The sequence below is a fragment of the Citrus clementina genome, unplaced genomic scaffold (genome assembly GCF_000493195.1).
Source record: "Citrus clementina cultivar Clemenules unplaced genomic scaffold, Citrus_clementina_v1.0 scaffold_2, whole genome shotgun sequence".
In the NCBI taxonomy this organism is placed as follows: domain Eukaryota; kingdom Viridiplantae; phylum Streptophyta; class Magnoliopsida; order Sapindales; family Rutaceae; genus Citrus; species Citrus x clementina.
This window is the reverse complement of record NW_006262688.1, coordinates 33823164-33846296: the sequence shown is the minus strand read 5'-3', so window position 1 is coordinate 33846296 and position 23133 is coordinate 33823164. Positions and strand designations below refer to the sequence as shown.

The following is a 23133-nucleotide window of genomic DNA, read 5'->3' as shown; positions in this document are numbered from 1 at the left end:
ATATTAAAAATATTTATTTTTACTAAAATAAATAATATTAATTAAAAATTATATTTTTTAAGTCTCACAATTGATTATTTATTTTATTTAATATTATTTAGTTTTTTAAAGAATAAATATAATAATAAGTCTATAACTAAATACCATTAAATAAAACAAAAACAAAAACTATAAATAATATGAAATAAAATAAAAATAATTAATATTAAAAATTATATTTATTTTTTAATGCTCGCTACTGATTATTTAATTTTATTTAAATTTTTTAATTTTTTGAAAGATTAAATACAACAATAAGCCTGTAAATGAATAATATTAAATAAAATGAGAATAAATAATATTTTTTAATAAATAAATGATATTAAAAATTAAATTTTAAATAAAATATATAATATTAAAATAAAATTTATTTTTTAAGACTCGCTACTAATTAAACAACATAAAATTTTAAACAATTTGGACGTATGTGCTGAAAGTTTTAATTCTTTAGCTCTTTCACGTTTTTGAGAAATAACAGGGAGCATAATGTTAATATTCAAATAAATAAATCTCTATCCTTAAATCTACCTTTTCTAAATCCAACGACCAATAATTGAAACCACAAAACAACAAAATCAAGTGGTACCTTGCAACTGTTGCAAGGTAGTTGAGTCCATTTCCCAATAATTATTATAAATTATGAAGTTCTTGTCATGTCAAGTCATTGCTGGTCCCTTTTTTATATTAAAACTAGAAAATAGAATCGGATTTCACGCGGCTTTGAAAAAAAAATTTAATATTATTTTTTTTTTTACTTTACACTTGATGAAACTAATAAAAAATACGAATTGATTTTTTTTTAAAATGAGACGGCCTTATAAAAAATAAAAAAAGCTATTAGCCAGTAATACAAATAAAGAAGCAACATAAGATAAATAATAAAATGAGAGAATATATTATAGAGTAATTTTATTCATTCCAATTGTGTGTGTATAAAACAAAAAGATGAGCTCTCTTTTTATAGTTACATAATCACTTCATAAAATTAATGAAAAATAAACAACGAGTTTTCTTTTCTCCATTCTAGTCACCAATAATAAATTCCTTACCCAACAATTAGAGGAAACAAATACCCTTTTAATTTCTAAAATGTTGGATTTCAATTTAAGGCACAATTCATTTTGTCTCTTAATCAAAATATAAATTATGGTGTAAGTTTATTTCAGTTATTAGGTTCTAGCTATTAAAATTAATTTTTAATTGTTGGGTCCCTATTTTGATTTTGAATTTTATTATAATGGGTTGTTGGAATATTTATGGAATTGGGTTTGCTTAGTTGCTAAATGTTTTAGGGGTTCAATAAGTTTTGTGCGTATTCTTTGATATTCATTATTACGGATAATCATGCTTGGTTTTATTATATAATTGTTATAATTTGTAAAATTTTTGATCCGTTAAATGTTTGATTTATTATATATTTTATTTGGGCATAAAACTTGAGTAGTATATAAGTTTCAAAGAGTTGTTCTTCATTTTAGTCTGAATTTCAATAGTTTCAAGGTTAATTTGTTGCTTGCCTTTGCCTTCTTTAGTGTATAAAGAATTTTTAAGAGAAAAAAATTATTTAATTTTTGAGTGAGACTTTAATTAGGAATTATTTTATTATATAATTTAAATAAAAGTTAAAACTGTAAAATAATTAAAGAAATTTTAAAAGGTATTTGAAAGGCTGCCAATAGTCTCGCTCGAATGCAAAGGAACATTTGAAGGGTAGTTAAAATAGCAAACTTAAATGGTTCAACAGTGAAATTTCCAAAGCTGGGCCGCTAAATTTCAGGTCCATGTTTATGGGCCGCTGACGGGAGGCAGTGAGAAATATTAGCCAACCGAAGCATAAATTAAATAAATGGCGGTGAATCTACTACCTGATTCGGGAAACGACGACGTTTAGGAAATGGCCTGGGAATTTCAATAAATTGAGCAATATAGTCCGTATTCTGCACGCCCTGTGTTGCTCCTTTTTAGTTCCTGTTTGTTATTTGTCCCTCTCATTATCGTCAAGAAAGGTAGGGTTTCGGCCTCGCGATCAAGCAGTTATCAATTGCAGGTTATTGCTTTTTCTTTTTATCGGAATATTTTATTTGATAAATTCGTTTCTTTTCTGATCGATCATTTCATTTTCATTCTTTTGGTAATTGGCGCAGATCGAAAAATTGTCTAATTGAGTTACAAAACTTACTTTTTTGATTTTATGCTCGATTTTGTTTTTCCTCGGATTAGCATGTTTACTCTGTTTGGTTGCTGAGAATTTTTTTTAAAAAAGTTTGATCTTTCTGTCTTTATTTGACGAAAGACAAGAATTTCAACTTAAATTAGGAAGTTAATTTATAATCCCGAAATTATAATCTTGATTTGGTTTATAACTGTGAACGTGATCGGCTATTGTGTTTTTCTTTTTATTTGGGTTAAACAGAGGACTGTTTGATTTCATAAATGAGATAGAAGATTACTTTTCTCAATCTTGGTGTGTATATTTGAACCTTTTGTGAATCCGAACCTTGATATTGAAGGACTTGAGCTATGGGAAAGAGGAAGTCAAGGGCAAAGCCACCACCCAAGAAGCGAGTGGACAAGCTTGACACTGTCTTCAGTTGTCCCTTCTGTAACCACGGCACCAGTGTTGAGTGCCGCATGTAAGACTTTTTTTCAAGCTTTCTTTTTTTCTTTTTTACTAGGCTTTATTAACCTGTTTGAAGATCTTGAGCTCCTAGTTTCTCCATTTTATGATGTAGTTCAATCTCTACCTGTGTAGCTTTTAATGTTAGCAATTGCTGACATTTGGTGTTTTCATGGTTTCAGTGATATGAAGAACTTGATTGGCGAAGCTATATGCAATATATGCCAAGAGAGCTTCAGCACTACTATCACAGGTTATTTTGCAGTGTTATATGAACTCTATTTACATTTAGGAAATGTTGTAGGGCAGTTGGTCATTTGGTATTGTCTTGAAATTTTGAAACAATATGAATTTGCTGATTTTTAATTATTTTTATAAACGGGCTGTGCCATGGCGGAAATCGAAAGTAAAATAGAGGTATTTTAAAAGTTGAACTTATGTGGATTGTGAATTTGTGTACCCATGGTGGATTGAGAAGAAAAGAACGCTACTGGCTTGAGGTCAATTATTGGAGTGTTATTGGTGTAGAGAGAATTGGTCCGTGCTTTTGACACAGTCACTTATCCAAACTGCTGGCTGGTAATAACTGTAGCCTGGCTCAGCTGAACCAATCATTTTAATAGAACCTGATCCTAACATTTTTGTCTGCTTCGTACTTTTTCATTACATTGAAATTAGTTGTGTTGATAATTGATGTATGTTTTTTCCTCTTTGTTTACAGCTTTAACTGAACCAATAGACATGTAAGTTACACCCAATGTTTTAATCTTCTGTTACTATTTTTATTCTCTCATTCTATATTCTCTGAGTTTGCCTCTGTTTGTTTTACTCATCTAGAAGTTGTGTCTGCAGATATAGTGAATGGATTGATGAATGTGAACGGGTTAACAACCTTGAAGATGACAGTGCTTATGAGAAAGCTTGATGTCTCCTGTACTAACGTCGGTGTTTGAATCTCTGTTTATGAGAAAGCTTGACGTCTCCTGTACCAACATCGGTGTTTGAATCTCTAGTGGATGTAATTATATCTGTTCACAGAGCAGTGCTCATTTACATCTGTAGACTATCTCAGGTTATGTTGCTGACTGATGTTGTGTAATTGGATGCTATTAATGCAGTTGTAATAATCATGGGTATTGTAAGTAATGCGGCCTGTTCTTTAATGATGAATGCCGTTTTCGTGTATGGTGCATGTCCATCAGCTAAAATGCAATTATGATGGTGGGGTGCGGTTAAATTAGTGTTGGGGGGGGCGGTTTATTCTTACAACATAATTTCTCTTATATCAAGAGGAACTGCTTCTGAGTTTAATTGCGGCTCCAAATGAACCACAAATTTTCTTGATTCATCTTCTTTAGAAGAGTAAATTTGATGTAGAGTAAATTACTAAGCTAATCTATACATACACAACCTTTCATGACACTTGGCCATGTAACCAGCTCGCCTATTAGTCTTGAATGGATCATCACGCTTTGAATAGAATTTCTAGTTGTTATTTGCAGGTAAAATTCTTGCCTATCTATGACTATGATGATGCATTTATAGGAACTCAGCTCTGACACTATCACATGTAGGATGTTGTGTTGTACAAAGAATATTCATTTCTCTTATTTTGAGCAAGTGACGCCTAGGAAAGTGAACAGTGACTAGCAGATACGTGAAAATGCAGTGACCGAAAATTGGAAAACGTTCAACGGGAACTGTGAAATTAAAAGGGACATTCATTTACAACTTAAACAGATGGTCATACCCCCATCAACAAAAAGGTACAAATTTTGAGAACGTATTTCCCATTAGCTACATATTGCTGAGATAAATAGCATAAAGTATTTGAAATCATAAAAATGTCAGTAAAATATATTGCAACAGTCTGCATCCACCCTATCCAATTCTGGTGACACTGATTGGTTTGGAGTGTTCACCACATGTCTTGAATTCTTATCCGTTATAAAAATGGGCTGAGGAAAAACAGCCATTTTCCATACCTGAGAACCATAAGTTAGTATATACTCCAGCATCCAGGACAGCCTAATGCGGCTCTATCTGTGAATGGAAACTATTGACAACCCTGCGGCCAAAGAGAGAGCTTGGCCTCATGTTATTGACTACCAGAAACTATAGACGAAACAAGTGAAAACACATAACCCCACCATTACTATGGTGATATGCTTCAGCTGATCTAAGTACTAACAAATTGCAGCATATTCATTGAAGCTTCTTTGATTACGTCAGGTAATACTCACTTAAATTTTCAATCAAATAATCAAACTGCCCAGTTGGTCCATAATCGAACTTCTCATTAGTTGATGCGACAACATTTGAAGCAGGGTAAATATTTCCACCGACACCAGCCTTCGCATTAACTTTGGCCCTTCCTTTAACTAAGCGCTTGTTATCTGAGGGAAACTCAGCAGTGAGCCTTCCCATCTGCTTCTGTAGATCAGCAACTGAATCATTTGCTAATTTCCCCTTGGCACTCTTTTTCCCATCAACAAGCTTCAGTTCTAATCTATACAAGGCGCAAGCATCACACTTATTGATCTCATACTCGTAAAGGTGCCACTCGAAATGGTTCAATGGTTGTGGATCCATGTAGTATGATCTCTTCAAGCCTCCAAACTCATTCATGACTTGCTTCCTTGATTCATGCCAACCACGCCCACTGTAATCTGGTAATGACCTCTGCTTTCTGTTTCCACTCTCAAAAGCTCGTCGAGGCTTATCAAAAAAGAGCCACTCCCTAATTGTTTCACCCTCGAGAACTGAAAGATCAAAGAGCTCTGCAATCATAGACATCAAAATCAAAATACGACATTCACAAAATATATCCCAACTCAAATTGCCACCATAAATCAAATATGTAAAGCAGCGAAAATATACTTACCAGGAGCATTCCATGGAGACTTTGCAGTTGCAGCTCCTTCACATTCTGGGATACCAACATCTTTTCCTTGTGCCCTGGCACTGAGTGCTGCAAAAAGCAGACCATCTTTCAGGCCTATGCCCCCAGGTCGTAGAACTGGACCCATTCCAGGTGGACCTTCACTAAATGCCAGAGCAGCGTGAAAACCACTGCAATAGTCCTGATACCAGTCCACTCCTTGAGCAGGCCTTGGACAATCCCAAAGAGCACATTTTGGGCCCAAGAAAGCAGAAGGTGGAGGACATATACCTGGCAGATAACCAGAAATCTGTTGCATGGCATCCTCCCCACAGAAGTTTGAAACATTATAACCAGCATAGAAGTTTTGTTCAAATTCTTGATGCAAATCAAAATGATGATAGTCCAACAGAGTTGATCCTTCCAGGCTGTTAATTGCTGTGCTGTGGACTCCTGAAGAAGAGTTTTTGCATTGGTCAACTAATGGGAAGCTATGTTGCTGTTCCCCCTGATTCACACCATATCCCTGACAAATCAATTACAAGGTTCACTGCTTAGGTGCACTTTTAGGAGCGCCAAAGGCCAAACACAGAAAGAAAACAGTACACATAGAACTATGAAAAAGGAAATTTAGCTATTAATCAAAGTTTAAGGACATTATGCGAACTCCAGACTCTCTAAGAATCTCTGCTCTTGATTAATATTAATATATAAATTAAAGGACTTAATAACAAAAAAATAGCACCCTTAATCTAAAGTTTGCACCATCAGGCACTAGATGAAAAAGACATCAAGAAAAGTACTGGTCCTGGCTCTGTTCAGGTTGTCCTTTAGACAGCATGACATGCAGCAAGTTCCACTACGGATCCCCAGGCAACAAAATCTCACGAATAACATTGAGCGAACACACCTTTCCATGGTTCTTCCCTAGCAGCCACTAATTATTGGCAAGCCAGTCAATCTTTAGATTGGCATTATTAACTTCAAAGCAATAAAACATTTTACATTGTGGTCCTTGATTTAACTCAGGCCACAAAACAACTGATTGCATACAGTGATAAGAGAGGTTTTCCCCATTTCTTTTTTCAATTTCTTCTTCTTTGTTTTTTTAAATCAAAATTTTCTATACCAAACCATTCCAATAATCTCCACTTCTTTTGCCTAATGATAATACATAAACAAGGTTCATCAGAGTCCCTTTTTTACTATAAATTTCCATCGCTTGAATCTCCAAAAACAACCATCTAAGATAATCAAACTGTTTATGGGGGTTCTTACACTACACAATTAAGGAGTACAAGGCTACTTAGGATCAAGCTACTCAAGATGAAAATAATGGTAGTTTGGGAGGAGAGAGAGGCAATGCTGAAGAAGAGAAAAGAGCTGGTGGTGTTTCCCAGAAGAAAGAAACCTGTCCAAAACAGGAAGCTCATGTTGTATATATAAAGATCCGGGTGCTGTCCACTAATAGAATGCTCTCTGTGATGAGGCACATCAATCATATTGTTTAAAAAGGCAACACCAAACAAGACATATATCGAAAAAAGCTTAACCTTGTCTCCTCAATATCATGCATAGAATCTCAATGTGCCAAATGACATAAAAAAGCATAAAGTTTCAACTCCAATATTTGAGTTTATATATTGGCAATCAGAACTGACCTCTTTCTGCCTCCACAAAACATTGAGATGTCCCAATCAGCATGGCTCGCTCTTCTAAACCATGCTCAAGTTTCAACTCAAATAATCTTGAAGGCCTCCCTAAACTAATCTAGCTAAAGGCTTACTTTCCACTCAAATGTTCCAAAATGCACCCACTCCAGTCAACAAAGTTAGGGCCAGTCCACTCATATATATACCATCACCAAACAATGCATCAAAAAGTTTCAACACACTGCGACTAAATAAGCAAATAAATATGAACATGTAACCATTCAATTCTATAATCAGTATTCAATTTTCCATAGATAAAAGCAATGTTGTCAAAATAATTCAAGTTAAGTTCAGAAAACTTGCATAAAATTGACAGAATGGTTATATTAATACAACCTCATGATAGACCGCAGTATCTGTGACTGGAAGGACTTGATCATTAGGCTCAGGCTTCGGTGCAGTTAAAGTGCTAGTAGCATCATCTTCCTCCTCACAGAGCTGCAACAGCCGGTAAATGTCCGATGAAAATCCAAGACTGCCATCCTGCCATCAACCATTAATAAATCAAAAACTAACAATCACAACTAATGATATATAGTATACTACCTGTAAAAAGCACAAGTCATGAGTACATGATTTATTTAATAATTAATTTAGTTTAAGGCAGGTACTCAACAGGGGAATAATAGGCAGCAAACAGAAAATCATCAGAGCTCACCACTCTATAACCATAAACATAGATATCTATATACAAATTAACATTCAAGTACTAAAATGGCACTAACAATAATACATACGAGTTCATTTAAAATGTGGGAAGATGCAGGAAGATGCATACATACACATTCTAAGGAGGTACATTAAACTTAGATAAATAAGTATACTTGTTGCAAGGAAGATGCGGGAGAGGGCTCATGCAGCTCCGCCTTCCATTCCCGGAGCATCTGATGTACTTGTTCTTCAAGGAGGGAGACATCAACCGTGCGGCTCTCCTTCCTGGCAAATTGTAGATCCAAAAACTTGCCTTGCAGATCATCAACTCGGGTTTTTGCTTTGTCCTTGAAAAGCTTGTGAGAAGCTGAGTTGCAGTTAGTCTTCGCACCCTTGCCCACCATGACACGCTCCCTTTTTGCCAGTCTTAAGCGATACACCTACAATTCAGAACCAAAAGGAGCCAACTCGAGATCAACCCAGATTTATATAATTTAAAAAAAAAAAGTTCAAATAGCAGTATTACACAATAAAATAAAAGGAAACCCATACAAGTGTAAAGAAGTGAAAACCATATCCGCCCCAGATAAAAAATCAAAGCAATCGAAAATACTAATAATAGTTGAATCACGATAATAAACAATCAGAGCCCCCAAGACTTCACAATATAACCGAATAAAATCAAACTAAAGCATCATCCACTTGGAGCTGCAATTAGTGATATATTAGAAATTCAAAAAACCAAAAAAGAACAAGGAAAAAAAAAAACTGTCCAAATGACCTTACAAGACGAAACCGATTAAGCACGATCAAAATATCAGATCACACGCACAAGACATACAAACATCCAAATAATTAAGAGCTGCGATCACAAAGTTAGAGAAATTTTCTCTTAATAGTTTTAGAGACGAAATTCTTAAGAAATTGTGAGAGAAAGAAAGGCATATATAAAGTAAAAATATTCGAAGAACCAAACAAAGAGATGCTTTGTATAATGAATTTGTACATAACATACCCACTTTGTTTCTTGAAGAGTGGATGAGAGAAAAGACTCGGGGAGACTATAAAGACTGAAAGAGCGGACACGACACAGGCCACAGGAAGGAAGAGGAACAAACTTTTTCTTCTTTTTTTAACACTCAGTTTGCGCTTGCTTTGCTTTCTCTGTCACTGTGCATGCGAATAAATAATACAGTCTATATCTAATTATCAACCTTGCCTCTGTGTAGACATAAATTTATAATTTTACATATACGTACCTATATATATATATATATATGTGTGTGTGTGTATACACGAGCGCGCGAGCGCGGCAAATAGTAATTGGTGACTCGTGTAGTATGTAATCCCTTAAAATTAAATTACTACTACTATTCACAATATTCGTGTTCAATTTTTTTTTATTTACAATAATTTTTTTAAAAAAATGATAATAATTAAAAAAATAAAAGAGTCTTATGGATGACTCGTGTGTAAAAATGTGAGTAAAGTTCAGGGCACATTTCATTGACTTTTGATGTGCTTTTTGGTTAGAATGTGAAAGCAATCCTACTGATTTATTAGTTTTAATTTTATAAATTATAACCACGTGGCTAGAGTCATTCCCTCACAAGTGTGAGGGAAGTGGTTTGAGCTCCCACAGACACATTGCAGGAGTTTAATTTAAATTTTTTTTTTTAGAGCCTCAGAGGTTGAGTGAATGTAATCTTTCTTTCAAGAGTGGAGTAGACGTCCCTCAAATATTTGAAAAAACTAAATTTCTTCCCATTTAACCTTCACTATTATTGATTTTTAAATACCTCGTGTGATTGTATACGTAAGTTAAAATAAAAATAACGCATAAAACTGAAGAATCGGATTCGAATTTGGTTTTTAGAGTTTCAATCTTACTATTATAATTATGATATATTAAAAAAATACTATAATTATAATAATTATTATTGATATTAATCAAAAGCTTTAAGTTTGGAATTAGTTGTTGCCTTAACGAGTCATTTCTGGTCATCTGACCACACTGCTACACGGAAGCACAAATGGATAGAAGCCAAACCTCAATTACAAAAAGGAAAGATAAAATGACAATCCTTTTTTTTTTCTTTTTCTTTTTTTTTTGTGAGGTGAGAAAGTGAAAAGATGACTGAGTTGAGGAAGAAAGGTATAAAGGGGCACTTCCACTACCATCCATAAGATTCCTATCTCGATGCCCTTTTTAAATTTGCCAATTGTCGTTAAAGAGCTTTTTATTTGAGGAGTGTTTTGATGCCAAGTATGATAGCTGTTCAAGGCGAACAAGCATCATTTTTGTCTAAAATTTTAATACTATCCAGTTATACAATTTATTATTTGCATCATCAGAGAGATCAAGTGGGATATTTGGTGATAATTTCCATTCAGGTTCGGGACCACCAACATGAAACACCCTAGTTGTTTTTTTTTTTTTTTTTAATGTTTTCAAGGTATAAAGAATCATCATCATGCGAAAATTTCACAAATCTCACTTTATAAATTTGGTCATAAATTCTAGGCAGTCCTTTCAAATCCCAATATTTTAGCAATTTATGGCTTAATCAGAATTTCTTTTAATCATGTCAATTAGAGAAGGCATTATAAAATATTGGTGGCTACTAATTATTAAGTATTGACCTGAAAAATCCGCAATTACTTAAATGCTAAGATTTATCTCATAAAAAAAAAGTGAAAAAAAAGGTAGGATATAATATTCCTAAAATCCTAGCTCCTTTTCCCAACTCTCAAACAAAAACACGGAAAAGGACCAGTGCCATAAAAAAAGACCAAGAACTTCATGGCTGTACTCAATACTTATCCTCGTCGAAAGTCTTAGCCAAACTCACCTTTGAATTTGGAAGTGCCAAACAAGTGTAGTTGGCGGTAGATTTGGAAATGAATCAAATAGCCCTAGCCCCCTATACCATAGTTAGTGCTCACTCTGGGACAGGGGGACACGTGTACTTTCAGAATAGAATGTAACAGGCAGCTGTGCAGCTATAAAGTTCTCATGTATTCGCTACCAAGACTTTGATGTAGCAATTTTACACTAATGGAGCAGGTGAAGCCAGAAAACCGATCCAAAATGGTGACCAAAAAAGGTCAAAAGAATAGAAAGATCACTTGGTTAATGGAACTCATTGGTATATTTGAGAATGATTAGCCAAATTATTTGTCAAATCTTTTGCCCCAATCAAGCTGGTTTTGCTAACTTTGCCTCATCTGCCGTGGCATGTTTGAAGCTGAAAATACCACTGAGACCTCGTTGCTTGGCAAGCTGCTCCAATTCTTCAATTTTTTGCCTAAGAAGTTCTAATTCTCTTGCTAAGCCTTCATCTCTTTGCCTCAATGCCTAGAAAAGAGAGAATAATCGGTATGGTGAATTGGCAAGACTATAACAAATGGATGAATATTTTACTGAGAGAAATAACACACAAAACTTACAAAATTAATACCACCGCCAAACCTCTTTTAGACAATCACATATCAGTGTGTCTCTTCATTGAAACCCAACACGGTCACAACCAGAGAAACTTAAAAGTTGAATATAAATGTTCACTAGGGAAGACATTAAAATGATTTTAGTTTGTCCATTTCAAGAAAAAAACAAAATTTCTCAAACAGATCAAAAGCATTCCCATGAGGGCCTGATATTTCAGAACAGTGCACTTCCTTCGTGCAGCAAAAATGGAATCAAGAAAGTAGTATTTCCCAGCAGCAGAGCAAAGGGATAGAAATCAAAGTAGTGGGGAACAAAAAGAATTTATTCTGTTTCAAAACAGCAGGAATTAATAAGCCTTATCTGAAGAATAATATCTTTTTGTCTAAGCATATACAAGATCCTCTTTATGATGACTAAAACATCCTTATTTCTTCAAACAAAAAAGTTCAATTTCTGTTAAATAATCTCAATCTCAGCCCCACTTTCTTCACAAAGAGCTTATTAGAATTCTCAGGGTGATGCATATGGTAAACAATATCAATATATGGAGGTAATTTGGCCATAATAAGAGAAGCAATAGAATGAGTAGCTCCATTCTAAACAGAGATTTTCTTGGAATATCATGGCAAGAACTGCACATTTGAACCAAAAACTATTCTGGGACACAAGTTCAGTCAATCTCATTTTGAGGACTGTCAAAGCAGAAGCAGCTGTGTTTATAATAACTAAGACTGCTAATTTACAAAGGAAAAAATTTAGTGAAGGAAAATCTAGTAACCTCTAGTACATAATGGCTTTTGGATTTACATATTCATCAACCGATTGCTGATAGCTTAGAATAATTTCATAACAATTTCAAGTTGTTAGAGGCAGCTTTTATGAGAAAAGAAAATAAATCACCCAAGAGAAGAGAGACTCTGGCCTTCATATCTAACAATAGTTATTACACTAGAAGCATTTAACGACACAAAATTTAAGAATTTTATCAAAAATTATTGACAGAAATGTCAAAATTTTGACAAGAACTGAAAAGAGCTCAACGATTAGTAGATAATGTTATACTCATATGTTACCTCCAGCTCTTGTTTGCGAATCTCTTCCTTTCTGGCCTCTGATCTGGCACTTCTTTGTACCTCAAAGATCACAGCTGCACCTGCAACCTATACACAGAAGATTAGGCACCTAAGTGATTTTCAAGAATCAACCCGCACCCAATTAGTTTCCGTAGCAATCACCCATCATGTTATATAGGGATGAAGTAGTTTTGAGCTCTATTGTTCCGTGGAACCCTCTAAAGAAGGGCAGAGATGCTGCATATTATAGCAAACAGCTAATTTCTGCCAACCAGTATGCTGCCCAATTACAGTGCATGATACACTCAGATTTGAGATATTATTTTACTGAGAAGCAAAATTAAATTATTCATCTAGCATATACTGAAAGACAAGAAAAATTGGGTGTCCAATTTGTGTTTTGTGTAGCATCCCTATGTTCCTTCAAAGGACATGAGATATGTACTAAAGAGTGATCCAAATTTTTTACCCAATTATTAGATACTTCTCAAACCATCTACTCATCTGAAGCTTCAAGAATAACAGGAAGATAAATACCGTGAAAATAAAGATTTCCCCAATAAGGTCTACAGCAGCCTGAACAGCTTTCTCCTCATTCAAAGGACGTATTTCACCACCAGTTGCATGACCATAGATGCGTCTTTGCATTCTTGTCGTGATTCGATGATTTGCCTGGTTCAAATGTACAGCATTAAGAAAAGAACATTTAATAATCTAGTAACTCTGTGCCAAAACTACAAACCAAGATATCCAATTTTATGTGGTATATATGCATTCAAAAGATTAGTTACCCAATATAAGAAAACAGCTACTTACAACATGATTTCACACAAGGGAAACTAAACGAAAAAGGCAAAAACTGGAACATAAAAATGGAATATGTGGGAATTCAACAACAATAGCCCTGCTATAGAAAGTAGAAACCAAGTATTCTCATGCAATAAGGGCAATAAACAACTACACACCCAGCTCCGTATTGATTGGAAAAATCAAACACAGGCACTAAACAATGACCAAGTAAGTATGCTACTACTAATCTTTTTCTAGCCTTTTCAATATGAAAAAATCTCTCTTGCTCCTACAATCAAAGGCACATTTCACTGCAGGTTCGAATCTTAAATGAGCAAAGACCTGTTTAGGGAAGATTTAAATTTCACATTGACATGAAAAATGAATTCTACTTTGCTGCTTATCATCGCTCATTAATAGGATACAATTACAGTTTCAAATTTTGAGAAATTTAAAAATTGCAGAGTTACCTGGGCAATGCTGACGATGAACTGACGAAATCGAGGGTGAATAGCAGCTTGTTGCTTGAGCTTCGCAGCTACAGGTTTGCTCAGCGTTTTTAATGCGAGCGTTCCGAGCTTCACAACTGGCAAAACCATTACTAATTACTCTTAGATTTGTAAAATGATCGCCAACTGTTCGATCTTTTGTCTCTATGAACTAACAAAAAGCAAATCAAATTTTATGATTGAAATTCTTGCTGATTTGGATTAATTTCTTGATGAACAAGATGGTTCATGGCTGAATTTTCAATTCTTTGCTTTTTTTTTTTTTTACTTTTTTTTTTTCGGTTCTGTTTTTGGTGGACAACGAAGAAGGTGCAGGCAGGGTTTCCTCAGTTGGCGTCCGGATGACGTGGAATTGACGTGTGTGTAAACGCAATCGGGTGCGTGAGTTGACTCTCGTCTTATTAAAGGGTTTATGGTTGACTTTCAAACAAAAATTTGCTTGCATTAACCGAATTACAAAAAAGACTTGTAGGCAACTAGAAGAAAGGCAAACAGAGGGGCAGTTATCGCAAATCCGAAATGATTCTGAAGTGATTTATTATATTATTTTTTAATGGATATATTCTCTCCTAATTTGAATTCTCAAGAATTTATAATGATTTTGTGTCGATACAATTAAGATTTAATTATTTTTATTTTTTTTATCTGTTAACCACCAATTTCCAACCTAAATTTTACTCAAGATAAGAATTATGAGTGTAAGCTTATTTGGAAGATATGCACCATCATCCATCATGTGGCAAGAGGTGAACAATCACATCTTGTGTAAATTTTAAACGAGCTATGACTATAAAATGAGATTATTTTTGTGACACATATACAAAAACATTATTAAAAATTGTCATGGTGGAAAATATCACAAGTTTAATTGAAAATTACCACAAGTTTAATGTTTCTATATTATGATCCGTTGGACCAAAACTTTACTTCCATCGCTTGGCCACATTCTAATTAACTTTGAAAGTATAACGTAGTAAAAATTATAATAGAGAATGAGAATCAAAATAAGTTGTTTACTTAAACTGTAGGAATCGAAATCGAAATGAGTTAAATTGTAACAAGTTACTAAAATGTACTTAATGAATTATTGTCATAATTATTATTAACTAATATATTAATTAATTATAAAAAATTAATTAATTAATTATATAAAAAATATTAACTAATAATATTAATATTAATTACTTAATTATAATAATATATTAATTATTGTGATTATTTATTCAAAAATTAAAATTATTAATATATTAATATATTAATTAATAGTAATAATTATATTAATTCATTAATAATAATATGTAAATTAATTATAATAATTATATTAATATTTATTATAATAATATATTAATTAATTATAATAACAATAATAATATCTTAATTATTGCGATTATTTATTAAAAAATTATAATTATTAATAATTATTGTTAATAATATGTTAATATATTAATTAACAGTAATAGTTATATTAATTAGTTAATAACAATATATGAATTAATGATAATAATATTATTAATAATTATTATAATAGTATATTAATTAATTAATATTAATAAAATATTAATTATTGTGATTATTTATTCAACAACTATAATTAATAATAATTATTTTTAATAATATATTAATATATTAATTAATTAATTATAATATTATATTAATTAATTACAAATGAGGACAAAGTGGGCATTTTTAATTTTTGGGAAGGGTAAAATTGTCAATCTCGGGAATGGGAGACTCATTCCCACCTCCCCCGGGCAATGAGTCTCCCATTTCTCATTCTCAAATTATGGTGGACCCCATGATTCCAATTCTGATTCCCCCATTGGCAATAAATCTCTCATTCCTCATTCTCAAATTGTTATGAGCCCCACAATTCCAATTCTGATTTCCGACTTTATTTTGCGAAGTAAATACTGTCAATTATTTCAATTTTGGATTCCGATTCCCTAATCCAAGAAGTAAACGCAACATAGAACTTGTAATAAAAGTGGGCAATGTAGAAATACAAGGTGACTAGAGACAAAATTGAAAGATGTACATGAGCAATCTTCTGTTAGAATAAGAAATTCCTTTGATGAAAACCATCACCTATAATCTAAAAACATTCATGTTGTATCATAAAGAATCAATAACAAAATTATACGGAAGCGTACATGAATCCATAACGCTGAATTGCTCTCTAGGGTTGTGTGGTTGGCCTTTCAGATATACACGTTCTCCTAGAGAATCCTTTAAGTTTTCTTAGAGTTTTCTCTCTAACGATGAAATTTCAAAAAGAATAAAAAGATACATGTGACCTGGGGACCATAATCATTTATATAGATAACTTTTTTCTATTATCATTTGGTATTTTTAATTATGTCCATCATAAAATTAAAATACCATTGGACCTCTACACATTAAAGGCTCATACCTTATTAGATAGGGATGGGCACGGGTCGGGTTGAAAACATTCAACCCAACCCGACCCATTACATTTCTCAACAAAACCTGGGTTAGGTTGATTGGGTTGGATTTTTGAAAAAGTCCATTTTTATAGTCTGAACAAAAATAAATTAATTAATTGAAATTTTTTTAAAAACACAAATAATAAAATCCTTACAACAAATGCAACATTTCAAAGTTTAACAATCAAATTATTAGTACATAACTAATGAAAAAAAAGTCTATAAATTTAAAGTCTTGTTTAATATAAAACATCAAAGTCTAAAGAGTGAGACTAGTGAATTAAAAAAAAAAGCATGACTTGTTAATATTGAAAATATTGCTGCAGAACAATGCCCAACAGATGTTTGTCGAAACGTTTTCTCCCAAAGATAACAATAATTATTATTATTATAATATTCATGTTAATTCGATTGAGCTTGACACCATCATAACAACCAAAAATTGACCAACTTTTATTAATAAAAAATATTATAAAGCACCAAAGCAAATGGGTTAGCCCTTTTAACAATAAAAAAATTGATCAACTTAGTTTCAAAACAATAATAAATTAGTAAATTAGAAAGAGGAAAGAACTTGGGCCTGAGACGATCTGCAGTTGGGCAGATTTTCAAGAAAGCTTGTGAGTTGTGGTGTTGTTGTGTTCTATGCGCGAGCAGATGAGCGACTATTTTTTAAACAAGAGAATTTGAGTTTAGGATTTTAAAATTGAGAAAGTTGTTGAGATGTGTTTTATATTTATTTTTTAATTTTTAAAATTTTTTACATATACGGGTTAATGGGTTGGGTTGGGTTAAAAATTTTCGACCGACCCAACCCACAAAAAGTGTGGGTTGGGAATTTAATAACAAAAAAATTGTGTGGAGTTAATTTATAAGTCTTTCTCCCTTGCGAAATGCGAGTGGAACAGAGATATCCCTCATCTGTGAGAGTCATATGTCTCGGCATGTACTTCATAGAATTAATGTAATAATGTAAGTTTCAGTTATATATTTGATTGTAAATATCAGTGTAATGTCTACTCTAATAGCAATTGTAAATATATGTGTAATACAGTAATCTGATGTGTAATCAGTATTAAAAAAATATATATATCAAAATCAACAGCCAAGGCTGAGCAATGTGAGGGCAGCAATTCAAATCCCCACAAAAGTATTGTAGGGGTAATTTCTTCCTCAATTATATTGTATAATTGAGTGAAAACAATTTTCTCCTTTGTGAAATGTAAGTGGAGTAGACATCCTCCAAATATTAGTGAGAGTAAAATTTTTGAAAATGTTTCAAAAGATTTAATATAAATTAATCTGTGCAGTTGTGCAGTGCTTCATAAGATTTACTGTGAATTAGTTCTAATAGTTATCTGATTATAAATATCAATAATAATCTCATATAATATGAATTGTAATATGAGTAATAGTCTCATGTAATAAAAAAAAAAATTAAATTCAATGGCTAAAATTGCCTAAAACATTTTGAGTATAGTGGAATTATTTGCATGTTAAAATATATTATGAACACTCTTTTATTTACTCATTCACGTTCAACAAGTTTTTAAACACACTTTCACTAATGCCAAAATAGTCCTTAAACCCCCTTAGTCACTTCATCATTTTCTTCTTCAACAATTCATCATTGTTCTTCTAAAAAAATCTTTTACACATTCACAACGACTAATTTAACAAAAACATTTGCGGATAAACCAAAAATAGAAAAAAGTATAGGATGAAATACAAATCTAGAAATACAAAGAGCAAATAATTGAATGAAATAGAAGAAAGTCAATGAAAACGACCAACTGTTGCAGGCTCTCATTTTGGCATGGTTTGTTGAAGTGACTAAGAAAATGATGTTAAAGAAGAAAAGGTACATCCCGTGCGTGTTAGAAGCAAACAGTACTTTATTTAAAAAATTAAATCGTCTTAAATAATAATTATTTACGGTAAGATTATTTTGTAATATAAAATTATATCAAAATATGGCGTTAGAGTATATTTTAGAATGGAAGTAGTCTCATCATTCAAGAGTTTGAAAAAAAAGAAAATTCCATGTATAAGCTATTAACACTACAAGAACGACCATAAACAAGTTTAAGTAAATAGTATCATTTCGCTGAACAAAGTAAGTTATCTTGTTAGAAGGGTGTATGGTCCAGTTTTGACTCTATTTAGTGGTACTTTTCTCATTTCTTTCATTTTGCTTTCCCAGTGTGTGGTATGGGATTTTCCTCATCCTCATTTATCTCATATTGTGAACAACATTTTTCACTTCGGATTTGAAACTTAAATTAATTTGACTTATCACTTGTATGATAAAAAAAATTATAATATTTATAGTATTTTGTTAATATTATTATTTAAAAATCATATTTTTTACATATTTTTATTTTTATTTATAATAATATAATTTTTTCGCAAAACTATATCTTTTAAGCTGTAGAATAATCTCAATAGTTTAGATCATTTGTCTTGCATTGTGCGACTTCCAGTAACTTACGCTACGAATACATATTGTTATTATACGTACCACTATGTTGACATCCAAACCTGCATTACGTATATACAGTATACCGTTAATAATTATTATACGTTGAACTGCTTTGACTTTTCAAACTTGCATTGCGAATTGGCTGCAGGAATCGAAAATTTTAAGTGAATATATATACATACGTATATGGTAGACCAAAGATAAGCTGGTAGCCTTAGTCCTGAGAGAAGTTGGAGGTAAAGTGTAAACGAAAACAATTGAAGTTATGGGTGACATTGAAAATGACGGGGTAACTGTAAGAGAGTTGTTTGAAGGTCAAGCCCATCTGTATAAGGGCATCATTAAGAATTTAAGTTCCATGTCACTCAAATGTGCGGTTGAGCTAGGCATAGCGGACGCAATTCACAGCCACGGACGACCAATCACTCTGTCTGAGTTAGCCTCAGCTCTCAACATTCAGCCCACAAAAACTCGTAGTCTATTCCATTTCATGCGTCTGTTAGTTCACATGGGGTTGTTTTCAAAAACCAAAGTTGACAACCACAACGAGCAAGAAGAAGCATATGCCCTCACACCTACTTCGACCCTGCTCATCAAAGATAAGCCCTACTGTTTGTCACCACTTGTTACTGGATTGCTTGACCAAGATTATGTCTCTTCATTCCAGCATTTAAGTAGGTGGTTCAAAGGGAACGATCTCACATTATGGGAATCTTTCGGCGGGTTGAAGTTTTGGGACTATCTGAACCAGAACACTGCATTAACCAAGCGGTTCAACCAAGCAATGGAAAGCGATTCTGAAATGGCAACCTTGATTGTCAAAGACTGCAAGCCAATCTTTCAAGGGTTGCGCTCCCTGGTTGATGTAGGAGGTGGAACGGGTGCATTCGCGAGAATCATATCTGAAGCATTCCCCGGCATCATGTGCACAGTACTTGACCTCCCACATGCTGTCAGTGACATGCCTCAGACTGACAACTTGAAGTACGTAGAGGGTGATATGTTTCAGTTTATTCCTGCGGCAGACGCCTTTTTCTTCAAGGTAAAAGAAACACACACACGAGCGCCTTCTAAAGAGGGTTCTTGTGCTTTATGAAAATGTGGGAACGACTTTTTAACGTTCCCGCACTTTAATGAACTACAGAAATCTCTCATTGAATATATATATATATAGTCATTATATTATATATATATACATTGGAAGATGGTGTATGCATATGCGTGAAATAATTTTAAGTAATGGTGGGTATTAATTATTAAATGGGTGATTGGCATGCAGACGGTTTTTCATTTATTTGATGACGAGGATTGCTTGAAGCTATTGAAGAAATGCAGAGAAGCTATCGCAAGCAATGGCGAGAGAGGAAAGGTATTAATCGTCGATATTGTAATCAATGAAAAGGAAGATGACCGTGAATTAACAGAAGCAAAGCTCTTGTTTGACACTTTGATGAACTTTAATGTTGGTGGAAAAGAGAGAACTGAGCAAGAATGGGAAAGTCTTTTCGTGAATGCCGGTTTCACTCACTACAAAGTAGCTCCGATATTTGGTATCAAGTCCCTCATTGAAGTCTATCCGTAAAGAATTGATTAGTCGCCCCAGTGTTCGATATTTGGCATCAAATAATTTCCTACACGCTCATGCAGTCGTCGAAATAAATTTAGGAATAAAGGATTTGTACTCTGTTATTGCTCCGAATATCTGCTTCTGATGTTTTGATTTCGCTAATAAATTCAGTATCTTTCTCAAGTTTATGTAATTGAGAAGAAGAAATTCATAAATCTGAGATTTTAGATGGGGTGGGCAAAATCAGGTTCGGATGGGTTCAGATTAACCTACCATATTTCGGGTTAATATGGTTTTAAAGAAAAGAGTCACTCGAACTCAATCCGACTTTTGGATTTTTTTAATTTCTCTAGCTTCTTCGATCTGGTTTGCTGAAACTTATGCCCTATATCAGTAGTTTCGTTCTATATTTGCTTGAGTTTGTGGAATTCAGATTGGATGTCAAGTATTTATGTCATTTCATCGTTCAATTCTAGTTTTATTTTTATTTATTTATTTTTGAGTGACCTGCTGATGCATAAGTTTGGATCCTGTACATTGGCACCTAATTGCTAATGTCTGATGAAATTTTTCGAAGTAGAGACTTCAAATTGTTTGATGGAATGCCGATAGAAAATGAATACAGTCCAAAACTGATAGAAAATTGATTGGTGAAGCAAACGCGTAATTAAAGTAAAATTGAGAAATAATGAGACAACAGAATCCCACAAAGATACCAGAAATTTACGTGGTTCAGTTTTTAACCTACATCTATAGGCGAAAATAAAAGAAAAATATTTTACTTGTGAAATGAGGGTTACAAATATTGTAATATTTTGATTCACAACCCCAATACACCAAATCTTTCAAATCACTTAATCACTAAAGAACTTTATAATTTCAATCTCTTTAAACTCTCTCTCTTAATACAATAAATGCTTCTCAAAATTGGGATAATTTAGCTCTCTCTCAGCACTCTAGGAAAGATAATGGCCAAAAGTCAGCAATTACAGCTCAAAAATTCAAGCATTACAGCTAACAATTATGGCAAAAAATTTAGCAATTTTTCACCACCAGCTAAGCACCGAATTTGGTGCTTGAAATGTCAAAGTCAAGCACCAATTCGGTGCTGACTTTAACAAAAACTACCCTTGCTTTGCAATTTCTATTGGAGTTTTATTTCAAGGAAGTCCTGCTGCTACTTGTAGGTAATAATCTATTGAATTATATAATGAGTTGATGTTTCCATAATTCTCTTAGAGATGGATTTACATAATTTATTTTTTGAAACGGGTTATTACTTAAATTACTATCCTAAATCTTCCAGTCATGCTAATCCAGTGTTTCTTGCTCCAAACTATCGGTTCAGCACAAAGTGAAAGGCTGAAAAGTTTTAGCGCTTACACGACGAAGGTTTTACAGCATGGTCTTTTGACTAAAGCTAATATTTCCTGTTACATTTGTTATCCTCAGTTTCTTGTTGCAATTAAAAGTTGAGGACCCTGCGTCTCCCATCCGCTATCATGTTATTTATGTTCGACGCCACCAGATTAGCTAAGTGATTTTTCAACTTTTGGTACGGGAGTGAATCACAAGATTTTGGATTCCCTCTTGTTTGTGGTACTTTCTTTTTCTTTTTTTCTTTTCCCCCTTAATATATAACATTAATACTGATGCTTCATCTAGCCCTGCAAGCACTTTTTTTTTTTGGATTCATTCGACTTTCATTTATTTCATGTTAATCTTTTGCTTATATTAGATCGTCGATTTCCGAATTGCTTAGGGACATATAATTATAATAAGTAATAATTATGGGCGTACTATGGAGATCTTAGCAACTAGCAGCTTTGCGGGCAAAAGTCAATTCTCAGAAGCTATCAGTGAAGTTGGTGTTGAGGCACGTTCAAATGGACAGATTTTGGAGATACGAAATCTCAAGGTGTTCAATTTTTTGGATTTGAAGTCTGCAACCAAGAACTTCAAGCCTGATATTTTGTTGGGTGAAGGTGGTTTTGGGATAATGTACAGAGGTGGTTGCTATTAAGAAATTGAAGAATGGCAGGTGTTTCTTTTTAATTTACTCTTTCGATTCTTATTGAAAAGTCGAACTTTTAGGCATCCGAAACAGAATTTAAACTAATTAAGAAAAATGATTATTGTGGGTTAATTGGATTAATTTTTTTGAACCCAATTAATAATTGAGTTCAGGTTAGATCAACAATGATGAACCTACCTAACTCAACCCAATTCACATAAATAATGATAAAAATATGGTACCAAAGACCTAAACAGTTAATCTAATTTTTAACTCTTTTTATTATTATATAAGAGAGACAATTTCATTCTCATATATACTACTCTATTTTATAATTGCAAAATTAAAACCACGCTCTCATATAAGTAAATATATTATCTTATAAGTTTAGTTTTGAAAGTAAGTTAGTTTCAGTTTATAGTTATTTTTTAATAAACACTTAATAGTACATAATTATATATCACTTCATTTTGTTATGGGATCTAAAAGGTCTGGATTTGAAATTTGAAAAACAGATGCGGGAAACGAGAATAAAGTCTCGAAGCTCATTGTTGAAATTTTTTTAATTTAATTTTAATAAGATAGTTGGTCTTTTAGTTTTCTTTATCGAACACTAAATAGTGAATAAATTTTCATGTCATGATAGATTTATGTTTAATTTTAAAAAGTTCCATTTCAAATTTCATGTCTTTGTCTTTATTTAGCTTTTAATTTTAATATGGCTCAGAACCCGATCAAACCAGCCCAACCGAACCCAACCTTACGATTTAAGAGTTAGATTGGATTGGGTTAAATATATTTATTTAGTTGGGTTAGATTGATTTTATCTCAACCTATTCAATAGTGGGTTGAGTTGGATTTTCACAAACCCTATCCAACTCAACTCATGCCCACTCTTATGAGCTAT

At 33.0% G+C, this 23133-nt stretch overlaps 4 protein-coding genes across 8 annotated transcripts; 2 read left to right on the top strand and 2 right to left on the bottom strand.

Moving 5' to 3' along the window:
* Positions 1-1932: 1932 nt before the first annotated feature.
* Positions 1933-3826, top strand: LOC18053396 (transcription elongation factor 1 homolog). 2 transcript variants are annotated; one of them, XM_006449368.2, is made up of 5 exons: positions 1933-2045; positions 2550-2672; positions 2839-2909; positions 3378-3399; positions 3509-3826. In XM_006449368.2, exons 2-5 carry the CDS (start codon positions 2560-2562, stop codon positions 3579-3581), a joined length of 279 nt encoding a protein of 92 aa, XP_006449431.1. In that variant the 5' UTR covers positions 1933-2045; positions 2550-2559; the 3' UTR covers positions 3582-3826. The 2 variants fall into 2 exon arrangements, with proteins under 2 accessions (XP_006449431.1, XP_006449429.1); XM_006449366.2 differs by having other exon boundaries at positions 1934-2086.
* A 533-nt stretch (positions 3827-4359) lies between these two features.
* Positions 4360-9120, bottom strand: LOC18053395 (transcription factor VOZ1). Of its 4 annotated transcripts, none has more exons than XM_006449364.2 (5): positions 8916-9120; positions 8074-8340; positions 7586-7732; positions 5541-6063; positions 4360-5436 (listed from the first exon to the last, which is right to left on the bottom strand). In XM_006449364.2, the coding sequence occupies exons 2-5, from the start codon at positions 8302-8304 to the stop codon at positions 4880-4882; spliced, it is 1458 nt and encodes a 485-aa protein (XP_006449427.1). In that variant the 5' UTR covers positions 8305-8340; positions 8916-9120; the 3' UTR covers positions 4360-4879. The 4 variants fall into 4 exon arrangements, with proteins under 4 accessions (XP_006449427.1, XP_006449426.1, XP_006449428.1 ...); XM_006449363.2 differs by having other exon boundaries at positions 5541-6045; XM_006449365.2 differs by having other exon boundaries at positions 8920-9120.
* A 1682-nt stretch (positions 9121-10802) lies between these two features.
* On the bottom strand, positions 10803-14168 carry LOC18053394 (OPA3-like protein). The gene is made up of 4 exons (XM_006449361.2): positions 13681-14168; positions 12959-13093; positions 12422-12508; positions 10803-11258 (listed from the first exon to the last, which is right to left on the bottom strand). The coding sequence occupies exons 1-4, from the start codon at positions 13807-13809 to the stop codon at positions 11100-11102; spliced, it is 510 nt and encodes a 169-aa protein (XP_006449424.1). The 5' UTR covers positions 13810-14168; the 3' UTR covers positions 10803-11099.
* Positions 14169-18871: 4703 nt separating this feature from the next.
* Positions 18872-20395, top strand: LOC18053393 (isoflavone 4'-O-methyltransferase). Its single transcript, XM_006449360.2, has 2 exons — positions 18872-19687; positions 19925-20395. Exons 1-2 carry the CDS (start codon positions 18911-18913, stop codon positions 20225-20227), a joined length of 1080 nt encoding a protein of 359 aa, XP_006449423.1. The 5' UTR covers positions 18872-18910; the 3' UTR covers positions 20228-20395.
* Positions 20396-23133: the final 2738 nt, after the last annotated feature.

Coding starts and splice junctions, on each gene's coding strand:
- LOC18053396 (XM_006449368.2), top strand. CDS start 2,560: ATGGGAAAGAGGAAGTCAAGGGCAAAGCCACCACCCAAGAAGCGAGTG. Junction 2,673..2,838: donor ACCAGTGTTGAGTGCCGCAT/GTAAGACTTTTT, acceptor TCATGGTTTCAG/TGATATGAAGAACTTGATTG. Junction 3,400..3,508: donor TTAACTGAACCAATAGACAT/GTAAGTTACACC, acceptor TTGTGTCTGCAG/ATATAGTGAATGGATTGATG.
- LOC18053395 (XM_006449364.2), bottom strand. CDS start 8,304: ATGGTGGGCAAGGGTGCGAAGACTAACTGCAACTCAGCTTCTCACAAG. Junction 6,064..7,585: donor ATACTGCGGTCTATCATGAG/GTTGTATTAATA, acceptor TTGATTTGTCAG/GGATATGGTGTGAATCAGGG. Junction 5,437..5,540: donor GTCTCCATGGAATGCTCCTG/GTAAGTATATTT, acceptor CTATGATTGCAG/AGCTCTTTGATCTTTCAGTT.
- LOC18053394 (XM_006449361.2), bottom strand. CDS start 13,809: ATGGTTTTGCCAGTTGTGAAGCTCGGAACGCTCGCATTAAAAACGCTG. Junction 12,509..12,958: donor GGGAAATCTTTATTTTCACG/GTATTTATCTTC, acceptor TTCTGTGTATAG/GTTGCAGGTGCAGCTGTGAT. Junction 11,259..12,421: donor TTCGCAAACAAGAGCTGGAG/GTAACATATGAG, acceptor TCTCTTTTCTAG/GCATTGAGGCAAAGAGATGA.
- LOC18053393 (XM_006449360.2), top strand. CDS start 18,911: ATGGGTGACATTGAAAATGACGGGGTAACTGTAAGAGAGTTGTTTGAA. Junction 19,688..19,924: donor CAGACGCCTTTTTCTTCAAG/GTAAAAGAAACA, acceptor ATTGGCATGCAG/ACGGTTTTTCATTTATTTGA.